This window comes from Lissotriton helveticus, chromosome 8 (assembly GCF_964261635.1).
Source record: "Lissotriton helveticus chromosome 8, aLisHel1.1, whole genome shotgun sequence".
Lineage (NCBI taxonomy): Eukaryota > Metazoa > Chordata > Amphibia > Caudata > Salamandridae > Lissotriton > Lissotriton helveticus.
In genome coordinates, this window is record NC_136069.1 from 1,674,296,334 (window position 1) to 1,674,310,613 (window position 14,280).

The following is a 14,280-nucleotide window of genomic DNA, read 5'->3' on the forward strand; positions in this document are numbered from 1 at the left end:
AAATACCCCTGTACCCCAAAACCCAAACCCATCCCTGAAACCTAAAAATACCCCTGTACCCCAAAACCCAAACCCAACCCTGAAACCTAAAAATACCCCTGTACCCCAAAACCCAAACCCAGCCCTGAAACCTAAAAATATCCCTGTACCCCAAAACCCAAACCCAACCCTGAAACCTAAAAATACCCCTGTACCCCAAAACCCAAACCCATCCCTGAAACCTAAAAATACCCCTGTACCCCAAAACCCAAACCCAACCCTGAAACCTAAAAATACCCCTGTACCCCAAAACCCAAACCCATCCCTGAAACCTAAAAATACCCCTGTACCCCAAAACCCAAACCCAACCCTGAAACCTAAAAATACCCCTGTACCCCAAAACCCAAACCCATCCCTGAAACCTAAAAATACCCCTGTACCCCCAAACCCAACCCTGAAACCTAAAAATACCCTTGTACCCCAAAACCCAAACCCATCCCTGAAACCTAAAAATACCCCTGTACCCCAAAACTCAAACCCAATACCCCTAATAAATGTTTTTAAAAAAAGATACACTTACCTATACTTACGTTGTAACGGTATGCGTTGTAATAGTATCTGCGTTGTAGTGTAATGCGTTGTAAAGGTATTCGTGGTAAAGGGTCCTGCGTGGTAATAGTTTCGTTTTAAAAGTATTTTGTGCTAAAAGTTGCGTGGTAACAGTTGCATACCATCTGGGTGTCATCAGCGAAGGAGAACAGACAGAGAGAGGCCACAGCCTTCAATGATATCAGCCCGGAGGCCGAAGTACATATTAAATAGTATCATGCTTAAGGAAGAGGCCTGGGGGACTCCAGAAGACAATTAGTGACACCTAGAGGTAGAATTCCACTATAAAAGAGCCACTGCAATGGGGAGGACCAAAATATGCAGTGTAATGCGAGGTAGTATTACCTTATTATTTTGTCATTTTTTACACATGTTAACACTGTCTGGAAACAAGTTACTTCTCTTTAGTACCATTTTAAACATAACTGTTCAAAATGGGGGTCTCTAGTTGGCAATGTTTGCACCTTTGTCCAAATAGGGACCCTTCTTCTTACTCACTTCTAAAAAAACCTGCTCCCCCCCTTGGTAGCTTGGGACTAGCAGGCAGACTTATCTCAGAGGCAGTGTGCAAAGTATTGTGAAAATATACAATAATACTGTGAAAACACTTCAAATGGACACCACACAGGTTCTATAAAAATAAGTTTTCTTCATATAGACTTAACACTGACCACAAATTATAAAAATCCACACTACAGTAATAAAAATATGACTTTCAAAAGGTAGAAATAGTTCAGTTCAAAGCGAATTGCAGATGCAACACTTTTTACACAAAGTGCCTGGGATGCGTCAAAACATAAGCGCAAAAGGGTCTTAGAGAAAGTGATGCACTAGTTTTTTACACGGATGTATGACGTTACAACGCATGCTTTTACCACGCATGCTGTTACAACCCAGTTTTTACAACGCAAACCTTTACAACGCATAGCGCTTTGGGGTGCTGGATAGTGAATAGTTTAATTTACTATTCCAACTCCAGTCCCCGTGGACACCAGGGAAGGTGTTGGATAGTAAATTAAATCTATTCCCTATCCTAGAGCGCCCCCCAGCGCAATGCCTTGTAATGGTTTTCGTTGTAAAACCTGCATTGTAAAAGCACTGCATTGTAAAAGTTTAGTTGTAAAGGATGTTTCCCCTTTACACGCAGGGAAGGAGATGCATCGGTTCCCTGCTTCGGGGGAGATGATGGCATCGGTACCTTTTTGCTGTGCAGGGGAGGTGATGTGTTGGTTCCTTACCGGAGAGGAGGTTTCTTACTGCGTGGGGAGGTGATGCGTTGGTTTCCTACTGCGTCCCCCATTGATGCGACAGACCTGGTGCCTCGATGCTATGCATTATGATCTGAGACGATGAGTGGGTTCTTGCAGCTGCAGGGCTTGCGTCGGAATCAGTGCAGTGATCTCGGACTTTGGAGATCAGTGCGCTCGATGTGGTATGTGGCGATTTCTTGAGCTGCGGGCAGGCTCTGTACTGGTTTCTTCGAGGATGCATCAGAAACAGGTATGGATGTATTGTGCTTCTTGCCGTTGTGTTGCTTTTCCATCTCCCAGCAGCCAGACAACCTTCAGAGGCCCAGAGCAGCTATATACACCTTTTGGCCAGTCGGAACTTCCAGCAAAGAAGTTCATGGGAGCTGGGAATGAAGTCTTTGTGTTCCTGAGACTTAAGAACAGGAGGCAAGCTCTACATCAATCCCTTGGAGATCTTCCTCAAGCAGGGAACACCTCTCACAGCAAAGTCCTTTTACTTTCCTTGACAAAAACAGCCACAGCAGGCCAACCCCAGACAGCACGCAGCAGAGAGGCAGTACTGCTCTGGGGTCTCCTCTCAATACCTCAGTAAGAATATCCATTACTGTAAAGAGGTCTGGTATCTCACAACTACAGGATCATGGCTTCCCGCTTTGCCTGGTCCTCTGTCAACTTTTCATCGTACCTGTAGGTCATAATATGACTTTTCTCTGTTAGTGCCCACTCAGGTCTTTTCCCCAAGATTGTCTTGTAGGGCCCCTGGGTTAACCAGTGCATAGGTATTCACCGTTTTGCCAATACTGAGCCCAGTACTGCATACCTGTACCTCATCACCTGCCCTTTTTGGTGACTATAACCACAAGGCAATGTTGGACCATTAATTTCAGAAGAATAATAGTGATAGAGCGGCGGGTCACCTGATCAATTAACATACTCACCTGGGCCCATACGTTTACACACAATTTAACCAGGTAACCCTTTTGCTCTCATCGGTGTTTTAATTCACTTTAGGACTTTTACCTATACACCTTGACTTACCAATCCTTGTCATCGGTACTTAAAGTCCTAAGGGATCAAGGGAGTTAGAATAATGAGGTAGTAAAGAATGATATTTACATTTCAGAAAATAACCATAAATTCGGGAAAGATTTAAACTCTTTGGCATACATGCATCAAGCTAAAAACCGGTCGCAAAGAGGCAGATTCTCAGAATCTGCCCCTTTGCGACCAGTATTTTTGCATTTGGGATGCATCATCCCAAATGCAAAAATGGCAAATTAAGAAATCGCAAAATTGCGATTACTTAAATTGCGATTGCATTTAAGGAATCTCAAATTGAGATTCCTTAAATGCAATGCATTAAAGTAAAAAATGTAGCGATTTCGCTAATAGGGGGAGCAAATTACCATGAAGTTGAACTTCATGGTAATTTGCAAAAACTTTGAAAAATGCACTAAAGTGCATTTTTCAAAGTTCCATTTTACACACAAACATGCCCTTAGGGCATGTGTGTGTGCAAGATGCAGCCATATGCAGATTTCAGGGGTGCTTCAGGGTGTCCTTTTGACACCCTGGCACCCTTGAAATTGCAATCTCAATTTGTGATTCTCTAATTGAGAATCGCAAATTAAGAATGTCGTCCCATTCATTCCTATGGTCTTCTAGGCCCATAGGAATGAATGGGGAGGTATTCCTTAATTGGGACTCGCAATTTGCGAGTCGCAATTAAGGAATGTTAAGAAATCGCTATTTTTTTAGCGAGTTCTTCATGCATTGCCTTTTGATATTCCTTATTAGCAAATCCTTATTTTTCGCTAATAAGGAATCGCAAAATGGATGCTTGATGAATCTATAGGTCTACTATGTAAATTCTTAAATGTCACAGTCCATACACATGCAATTAAAGCCTTTTCGGATAGGATGGAGAGAAAAAGGGAAACGTATGATAACATACCCACACAGATTTATATGTACCTAGAATGGTGTGAAGAACAACCCTGGCCACGGGCTGGGACAAAAGGATAGGACTTCTCGGTAGTTCAGGTGTCAAAGGACAGGACAGATTCAGATCAGGACAGGTGAAGGCCAAATTGGAATGGATGCAGGTCAGAACAGGTACCCTCAGCTAAGTGCAACGCCAGCGTCCCACCCCTCTCTGCGGCTATCAGTCAGACCCCGATTAGGTTATCGAATCTTCTCCCTCAGAACCCCAATTGGGTTATTGATCTCACTAACCCTGATTGGGTTATCGATTCTCTTCACTAACCCCGATTGGGTTATCGATTCTTCTCACTAACCCCGATTGGGTTATCGATTCTTCTCACTAACCCCGATTGGGTTATCAATTCTTCTGACAGAGTGCTCCGCCAGCACCTCTGCTCTCGATCCCTATTGAGTGCTCTGGGTCGGTGACAGGTCAGCTATTCGGACAAGTCGGACAATCTAGCTAGCTAAGCCTCCCTTAGTTATACCATTTTCCAGGGCAGTGTACCACCCCCCAATGTTGTGAGTTTGTGTATTCCCTCAATTTGATTGGTTAAAAGGCAAGGAGAGGTCATCACACCATACCAGAATGAAGTCATTTCATTCAAATATTGAAATTAGCGTTTCCGCCCATAATTCTATTTTCCCATGCACTTTTATTCCACCCGGAAGTGAATGTATCAATAACAAATACAATGTTTAAATCTACTTCCTCTCTGCGGGTCATAGGTTCATCTTCCCAGGCGCATCACAGTCAAGACTGTCACTGGCATGAGTTCAATGACATGACTCGAGGATTCTTCAGAATTTCCGCACATGCGCAGTGTGGGTTTCAAAATGGAGTTACAAACACATCCCAGGCCCAAACACGAGCTAGTGATAAAATCAAAGAGAAACTATTTTAGAACAAAGAATAAATGAATGCACTGTATACCACTCATTTCTACTCTATTCGAATTCATTTATGTTAACTACTGCGTTAACCATTAGGCAGGACAAACAATGTTTAGTTAAAGCAGCAGCAGATGCGTTAATACGTAATCACATGAAGCAGCCATCTTAAGTTCTAATGCGCAGAAGCAAGAATTCCCACCAAGTTGAAAAGGACGTCACACCACGTGATGTGGGAGATGCATGCGCAGTATAGTTCTTGCGTTGCGGCGGCCATTTTAATACATTTTGCGTTATTGTTAGTAAAAGCACATAAGAAAGCTTCCCCTAGATACTAGAAATGTAATGTGTTGCATTATTAATAAGACAAAACATGTTATCCTGTCCGCATTCAGAGTGCTGTATAAATTGGAGACGACTTAACAAGCCCTGCCCCCACTCTAAAATTCTGACCAGAATGTTGTTGTCTTAGTGCCTGTTGGGAAATCCGTCCAGATATCTCTGAACGAGATAGTCCTGCATATGCATAAACTGCCCCGGCCAAACCTCGACGGTGTCCTGCACCTCTAAAAGTTTCAAAGGTGATAAAGCATCCTCTGGGTACAAATTGGCATATAAGGCATCCTCCCTCCAACTGATCATTGATTGTCCTATTAAATTGTTAGGATGGCTGAATATCCGTGGATGCATAGTTGCTGCTTAGTGGGGTCTTTTCATTAATCTACGCCCTGTCCTTTGCTATGGGTACTCTACATACTGAATCACATATGGACACTGGTGGGATAAAGTTGTCCATCATAAGCAGCTCTTCCTATGGAGTGTCCCAATAAGACACTTGTTTGACAATGTGCTGTTAAGTAATAAAGTTCCAAGTTCGGGACTCAACAATCATAGAAACAGTTAACATGAGTTTTTTTTAGCAATGCAGGGTAAAACAAGCTACAACCTCAACATGTGAATTAAATTTATCATTAAACATTCAGATCCTCGAATCTGCATCAATAAAATGGATACATCGTTGAGAAATGCCATCTTCAATCTTATTAAAGTACAAACAATGCAATAACATCAATATTATGTATTAACGTGCAAAATAAAACTCTTGTACAAAGTTTACAGTAGAACATGCATATAAAGCGCTTTTGCTATGATCTGAAACCTGTCAAGAGTAAAATATCCTTTCAAACATTTCTAAACTTTCGTTCTAAAATTCTCTAAAAAATTAACAAAGATTTTTGAGCCAGTGCCTTAAATTCTATACATTTAAGTATACAACAATGCTCTTAAAAACCACATATGAAGTACAATGTATACATATAAAAACACATTCTAAAAATCCTTATGTCAATAATTAACAGTAGTACATTGTGCTCATAACAACCAATAGCCACCAGTCTTCAATGTTCCCTAAAACCTTGTTAGACTCTTATTTCGCAAACGATATGACTCATGTATCCAAGTATAAAGTGCTACATACCAATAAAGTACCTTTGCTAAATTCAATTACCTAACACATCGGGGATCTCGGTTGAAATATGCACAAACAAAATCTTCATAAGCCAATGTTGCATGGGAGGTAGATCTTTTGATTACCAACATTGAAGTATCAAAGAGCGACCAACAGTTATGGTCATGCAAATAAAATATTGGGCAGATGGCACTAGAATACTTGTATTTCGCGAATATTCAAACAATACTAAAACTTCTTTGGGTCGAATCAAAGCCTCAACTATTTTACTTGACTCTTGAAAAATCCTATGCTAAAATCTGGATATGTAAAAAATATATGAAGCCATTACCCGAGACAATATTTTGGCACCTGAAACACTGGACTGAGATTGCTGTGCAAATCCAATGAAGAGTACTAGGAGTGTAATAAGCAAGCTAGCTAGAAAGGAATGACATTATTTTGAAGTTGGCCGCTGTGAGGGCTTTTTTACCCACTAAAATCATCAACAAAAAACCCTCTTGGCATTCCATCTTTCCAAAGTAGGTTTTGAGATAGCTGGACCCATATATCTACAATCATTCAGTAGTGTCAATACATGACACGTATGAATACTCCATTTCATGAAGAACTGTTTAATATAAGTCGCCAAGCACCACTCTAAAACTTTTCTTTTTCTAAGGCTTTGCAGTTTTAAAAAAAGCAAGAAAATCTATTCCTGAATCTTTCATTATCCGAATCAATAAAAAGTTGTCATAAGACTCATAAAAGTTAACATGAGTTTGACTGGATTCCAGAAGTATCTTTCTTAAACTCTGTACACTCACACTCACCCAGTTTGGTCTTCAAAGGAGCATGCATGCCAACACTCCATTTTTGTTTTTAGTCCAACTGAATATGTTTCACTTTCTCCCACTCAAAGCTACCTCGATTACAAGGCACGTAGAGGGGAAATTATATTGCCAGGACTTCCTTCTCTAAGTGTCACTCTTATGGTTTCTCAAATGCTGGTACATGTGGAGCAGGCTCAGAACTAAACATGCCAGAACTGTTCTGCATTGATTATATACACTTGGTAGCTCGTGAGACCATGTGCAAGACAATAATCTTGAGGGACACAAAGTGGTGGCAAAAGAATCATGTTTCCTAGTACCACAGTCCGCAGACATACTGTGCCACTGGTAGAGTAGTTGTTTGGAGTAGCCATGTTGCGTTTTTTGCAAGTTAGGACCTTCTTCCTATTGGTCTAGGAGGCATTGTAATTGCTTTCCAAGATCTAAACCCACAAACATGAGGTTGTCTAAGTATAGGGATTCACAATAATTTGGCACAATTAAAACCCCGGTTTCTTTATCACACCGAGGCCATCCTTCAGCCACTTACTCTTCACGTAAGAATGCATTCTCTGTCAGAACCCCAGGAGTTAGACTGCAAACAAGACATAACCATTCTCAATTCATTTAGCACATGCAGGTTATGCATACTGCCACAAAACACACATGCAGACTATATGTCTAGAGACCAAGTGTCAAGTAACCCTTGTCATGGTGACAAACTATCCATCACCCCCTTTCCTGTGACGTACCACATTTTCTAATTCCACCATTCATGTTGTTAGCTGGACGACCGTCTTCATAAGAAAACAGTTGGATTTATATAGATTTCCGATCTGTTTATGCACCTTGTGATGTGTGGGACTTTTTACACTAATATGGCAGTTTTGTTTTGCATTCTGAAATGTATTTATCTTTAAACATAGATTGTATGTATGTTTAAAAGTTTGTAAGTGACAGGAAGTTGCTTGTAGCAATTACAATAATTCTTATTAATTACTTTAAATATTCACACTGTAAATCACACACAATGGGTATGCACTGAAATAACTACTCCTTTCAGCTTTTCGTTTTTAGGTCGAGCATTCGAGACCTCTTGTATATATGTATGTACTTTGTGGGCTCTGGAGATCAGCCCTAGGACTTGTCTGCTTCCGCTTGGGGAATTTTTTAATCTGTTCAACTGCCTCTATTTAACCATCTTGATAGAGAAACCACCAGTAGAGGTCAGTAAAATACCAGAATTCGTTTCTGCTGAGCGACTTTCTCTTTTTAGGTCTCGCCTACGCAGCGCACATGCGCTGCAAGGATGAGACCTTTAGAAATCGATTCAGTTTTTCAGGCAAAAACCTGCATGCATTGCATTTCTTGAAATGGCAACGCGTGCCCATTTGGCGATTCCCTTGCGGGAGCGAGCTTTGAAACCATCTGTTTGTAATTAACAGATGGTTCCTGCTCGCTCCCACAAGGGAAAAAGGCACATGCCCCCTCCTCTCTCCCCTCCCCTGCTGCCTCCTCCTCTCTTTGTCAACCTTTTTTTAAAAAAAAAAAAAATTTCAGCGCGAGCGCCTGTTCTTTTAGTTTAAATCAGAGTATGTTTGTGTGTTAGAACTGGGGGTCTCTAGTTGGCAATGGTATACACATTTGACCAAATATGGACCCTTGCTTCCAAGTCAGGATAAGGGGATTACACTACTGGATAACCCCTGCTCACCCCCTTGGTAGCTTGGCACGAGCAGACAGGCTTGCCTCAGAGGCAGTGTGATAAGCATTTGTGAATATGCACAGTAAAACAGTGAAAACACTACAGATGGACACCACACAGGTTTTATAAAATTAAGTATTCTTTATATAGACTTAACACAAGACCACAAACGACAAAAATCCACAATACTGTACTTAAAATAGACTTAAATATGGTAGAAGTTGCTTTGTTCAAGTTGGTGATAAATGCGACACAGTTCTCACAAAAGTACCTGGATGCGTAACGCAAAACAAACAAAAGGCTCGCAGAGTGGGAGATGTGTTGGTTCCGTGCTTCGGGGGAGATGATGCGTCGCGCCTCAATGCTTGCATAGAGTAGGGGATGCGTCTTGATCCTTACTGGAGCAGGGATGATGCGTAAATTCTCGGCTAGCGGCCGGATTGCGATGCGCAAGATGGCGCCTCGATGCAATGCGACAATCCGGGTGCGATGCGATAAGGAGCCCTTGATGCGATGACATGATGACGATGCGTGCACGCCCGGCAGCCGCGTGGCGAACTCTGTAACTTTGGAGCCATGACAGGCCTTCAACACGCTTCTCCGGCGATGCGACGGCGACCTTGCAGCGGCGACGCGCTTCTCCGGTGATGCGTCGGGTAACAGCTTTGACGAAGGCACGCTTCTCTGGTGATGCGGAGGCAATCTCTAAGGCAGCAACATGCTTCTTTGGTGATGTGATGGCAACAGCTGCGAATGCGACGCGCTTTTCTCGATGCGTCGCGCTTCCATCTCCCAGCGACACGCAGGCTTTTGTATAAAGAATTACCAGCAAAGAAACTCTGAGGGTAGCTGGAGGTGTAATCTTTTGTCCCTGAAACTTCAGCAGGAGGCAAGCACAAGTTCAAGCCCTCAGAGTAATATTCTGCAAGATTATGAAAGTTCTGTTAAAGTTCCTTCTCTTTCCTTGGCAATAAAGAAACCACTGCAGGCCAACCCAGCACACAGCACACTGGCAGAGAGGCAGTCCAAACTCCTGCAGCTTCCTTGGTTCTTCTCCTTGGCAAAAGGTTTGTCTTGTTCCCAGAAGTGATCCAAAGTTCTTGGGTCTGGGTACCAATATTTATACTACTTTTTTCTTTGTTCTCTGAAGGCAGAGAGGCCTCTTCCTAGTCCAAACCAGTTCTGGTCAGTCCTGGAGCACTTTGTTTACAGGACTCCTTCTCTTCCTTTGACAGTGCAGGCCAGGGACATCAGACACACCACAGGAGAGGTGGAACTAGCATTGTGGAGGGAAGGCACAGCCCTATTCAGGTCCCAGGTGCAACTCCTCCCTCCCATCTGTATGCAGATCTCTCTATTTAGCACTGGGCTAACTCACCCTCTCTCCTGGAATCCCCAAGCCCCTGTCATTCCAGACAAGGAATACACAACCTAGCAGAGGCAGGATTGGATAGTTAGGCAAGAACATACCTACTTTCTAAAAGTGGTATTTTCAAACACAGAATGTTGAAATCAACTTCACTAAAAGATGTATTTTATCATTCTGAGTTCAGGCATACTAAATTCGAATTCCTACCATGTTCCCTAAGTCAGTTAGGATTATAAAATGTAATAATGTAAATGTCCATTCTAGCCTATGGAGAACAGGTAGCCTTGCAATAGTGAAAAAACGAAAATGGCTGTAATTTACTATTAGGACATGCCACACACACCAGGGCATGTCCTACCTTATCCTTACAATACACCCTGCACTTGGGTTTACAATAGGGGTGTCTGATATGAAGAAAAGGGAAGGTTTAGGGACTGGCAAGTGGGTGCACTTGCCAGGTCGACATGGCAGTCACAGGCTGCACATAGGCCTTGCAATGGCAGGCCTGAGACACACTTTACAGGCTGCTTCTGTGGTGGCACAGCCAGTGCTGCAAGCCCACCAGCAGCATTTGACTTACAAGCTCTGGGCACACATGGTGCACTGTACTAAGGTCTGACAAGTAAATCAAATAACCAAATCATGGAGTCACTAATCAGTACAATAACTTAACGTAGGCAGCACTTGCACTGTGGCACTGAATAGCAGTGGAACAGTGCCCAAAGCATCTAACCAGCAAAACATATAAAAAACAGAGGAGGCAATCAGTAAAAATGGAAGAAAGACTCACGCCAATGATGCCATGTCTAACGGTGTGCTGTAGATTGCTTCTTGGCAACAAAGTAGACACTCACATAGGGCGAAGTTTTTTGGGAACCCCGTCGCCGTGTAGGCTTGAAAACTCCGGAATGGAGCGCAGTTAATAGTAAATAAAAAGGCACTCGTGTGTTCTGATTTTGTTTTACATTTTTTCATTAAAAATACAATACAGATGAAAAAATATGTACTGCCAGCTGTTGTTGCTCGATGCATGTCTTTGTCACCTCTGGAATTGCGGTGGGTTCAGTGGGGTACCATTAGCTCTTTCTTTACCGAGGAGGGGGAGTCCAGCACTGTGCACAGGCTCAAGTTTTGATACCCCGCTGGGTGGGTGATCACATGTTAAACATAACCCCGCTACAGTCTGAATGCATGAGTGACTCAACTAACGAACACCGAAAAATAATTAAGTGCATGAATGAGTGAACAAAGCTGTGTCTAAACGAATACATACTTTGTGCTTCACGCACCAAGTTAGGCCTTCGGGCGCTTTGGTTATCATGGTTAGAGCAACAGATGGACTGATCTGGAATTTGGACACTTGAGTGACAGATGCTTTTTCAGGAACCCTTCTGAATTGCATGAAAGGCCCCTTTTCAGAAAGAGTAGTAAGTTGGAGCAAAGTACACAATTTTAAATTGTTCAACTCTGCTGTGTACAAAAGTTTATTTATGTGTGTTTGCGGGCAGATTCATGTGCTCGCGTGCAAAATTAACATTGGAAATACAAGACATTTTATTTTGTGTTGAATGCTGAACCTGCCCACGAACATTATTACTTACGCTCAAAATGCCAATAGAGAGCCCTAGGAGAAATTATATGATGTTTTCAAAACTGTTCCCAACATCGGCTCATTTGAATAAACCTTACTTGATGCATTTGGGGCAAGAGGCTAGACATCGTTGCTCCACCTGTGACCGAGGGTCGTTTGAGATTAGGAAAAAATGGGCGAAAAATCATTTGTGAATCACAATTGCAATGCTTTTCAAGACTCTCCATTGGACACTTCAAGATTCTATATGTAAATACGGTCAAGTGATTGCCACTATCCCTGCCAACCTAGTTGCATTTTTTTCAGCAGCGCAAACTACGCACACGTACCGTGTGAGCATTGGCATAGCCAATAGGTCTCGTCTTTGGGACCTTATAAGTATTTATTTATGCAGCACAATAACCCCGGTGCAACAACATTAACTGTTGTATGGCTAAACAGTTATAAGGTCCCAAAGGCGAGGTCTAGTGGCTATGCCAATGCTTGTTTAATTTTTCTGGCATCTGCCTGTATTTAACTTTCTTGATAGAAAACGACCAGCAGAGGTCAGTAAAATACCAGAATCACTTTAGCCTTCTCTAGATTCCAGGCCGCAGAAATTGTAATTGTCTTCCACGAGCACCCGTAGACAATAATATTTCTTTCAAATCTTGTATTTTCAGTGATATAACCACCGAAAGCTCTGATTTTATATTAAAAGCAGAGCTTTGGACTATACCTTTTGCTGCTGAAAGATAACATTTCTTTCCATGTGTTCCCATACCTGGTGTGTCATGCAGTTTGGTGCTTACTTCCCCTCCATGTTAAAGAACAGTAGATGTTTCAACACACAGGCTAATGTTGCTGCATTATCGCTAAATATATATAGGGTCCTAAAGGCGAGACCGATTGCATTGCAAATGCTTGTTCCATTTTGTACCTTTGCTCCTGTAGTATTCACTGACATCGACTAAAATGTGTAGGTTGTCAGAAAACAATTCTCTCTTAATTAAATGCTGTCTTTTGTGTCTCTGGACCTGTGGTGTTTCTCTGAAAGTCTGCACCTGACTGCTCAAGTCCACCTCTCACTGTCCTGTACACCCCCCCACCCACACTCCCTGCTCTGTTTGTTTCCCTCAGGGTGGAGGTGTGCCGCTGTGGAAATGACAAGAGCCAGCACAAGTATGAGGACAGCGGCCACACTGAACCTACATGGATCCGGGAGAAGCACATCATAGAGATGCCCACCGATGCCTATGGGGACCTCACTCTCCAAGGCCGCGGAATCAACAAGACAGCAAAGGTGAGTGATGGCTGAGAGGCCAACGCTGGTCACTGACCAGGGCAGCTCTGGCTCGAGGCCGCCCGGTGCAGCAGGCGCGAGACAAATCAGAATTAAGGGCACCAGATGAATCTCGAAAGCTGCAAAGATTCCCCTCTAAGCTGGAATGAGAAAGGATGGCCCCAATTGTTAAAACACAATAACAATGAAGAAGAAAGAAATAGCGGCCCATGAAGCATGTGCAACGCCAGGCAAATGTGGCCTCGATTCAAATTACAAGGACTTCCTCTGAGCGCCTTTAAGCCAGAGACCAGCAGGTACTGAGGGAGTAACTTTGAGTGTGAAGCGACTGGATGAATGGTCGTTGTGTGCTTGAAACATCATCAACATAAGACTTTATTTCGGTCGGTATGGACGTAAAAGCACTATACATCACATTCAACTCATAACAAGCATTAGAAATGCAATCGGGCTCAGATTTATTTGAGTTTGAGCTAATGGCATTGTAAATGCCAATGTATTGTTGCTATGTGTTATGGAGTGTGTTCATGTGGTGTGTACTGCCAGTGATCTCCTTGTGAGTGTGAGAATATTGCACCACTTGCCTGTGATGTCCTTCTTGTGAGTGTGAGAAGCTTGCACCTCTGCTGCCTGTGGTCTCCTTGTGAGTGTAAGAAGCTTGCACTGCTGCTGCCTGTGATGTTGTTCTTGTGAGTGGGAGAAGATTGCACCTCAGCTGCCTGTGGTCTCCTTGTGAGTGTATGCACTGTCATCGCTAGCCTGTAGATATGCACTGTCATCGCTAGCCTGTAGATATGCATTGGCTTCACTAGCCTGTAGATATGCACCGTCATTGCTAGCCTGTAGATATGCACTGTCATCGCTAGCCTGTAGATATGCGCTGTCATTGCTATCCTGTAGATATGCGCTGTCGTCGCTAGCCTGTAGATATGCATTATCATCGCTAGCCTGTAGATATGCACTGTCATCGCTAGCCTGTAGATATGCTCTGTCATCGCTAGCCTGTAGATATGCACTGTCATCGCTAGCCTGTAGATATGCATTGGCTTCACTAGCCTGTAGATATGCACTGTCATCGCTAGCCTGTAGATATGCATTGGCTTCACTAGCCTGTAGATATGCGCTGTCATTGCTATCCTGTAGATATGCGCTGTCATCGCTAGCCTGTAGATATGCATTATCATCGCTAGCCTGTAGATATGCACTGTCATCGCTAGTCTGTAGATATGCTCTGTCATCGCTAGCCTGTAGATATGCACTGTCATCGCTAGCCTGTAGATATGCATTGGCTTCACTAGCCTGTAGTTATGCACTGTCATTGCTAGCCTGTAGATATGCTCC

General features: G+C 42.9%; 1 protein-coding gene across 4 annotated transcripts in view; it reads left to right on the forward strand.

Annotated features, from left to right (window-relative positions):
• Window positions 1-14,280, forward strand: part of LOC144773619 (transient receptor potential cation channel subfamily M member 2-like) — a 1,811,195-nt gene that overhangs the window by 295,115 nt on the left and 1,501,800 nt on the right. For all 4 annotated transcript variants that reach the window (XR_013600034.1, XM_078658765.1, XM_078658766.1 and 1 more), the window contains one exon: window positions 12,777-12,939. Coding sequence is in view for 3 of the 4 variants with exons in the window: in XM_078658765.1 (XP_078514891.1) it covers window positions 12,777-12,939 (163 nt within the window). In the remaining variant the exon portion in view is untranslated. The remainder of the gene's footprint in view (window positions 1-12,776; window positions 12,940-14,280) is intronic.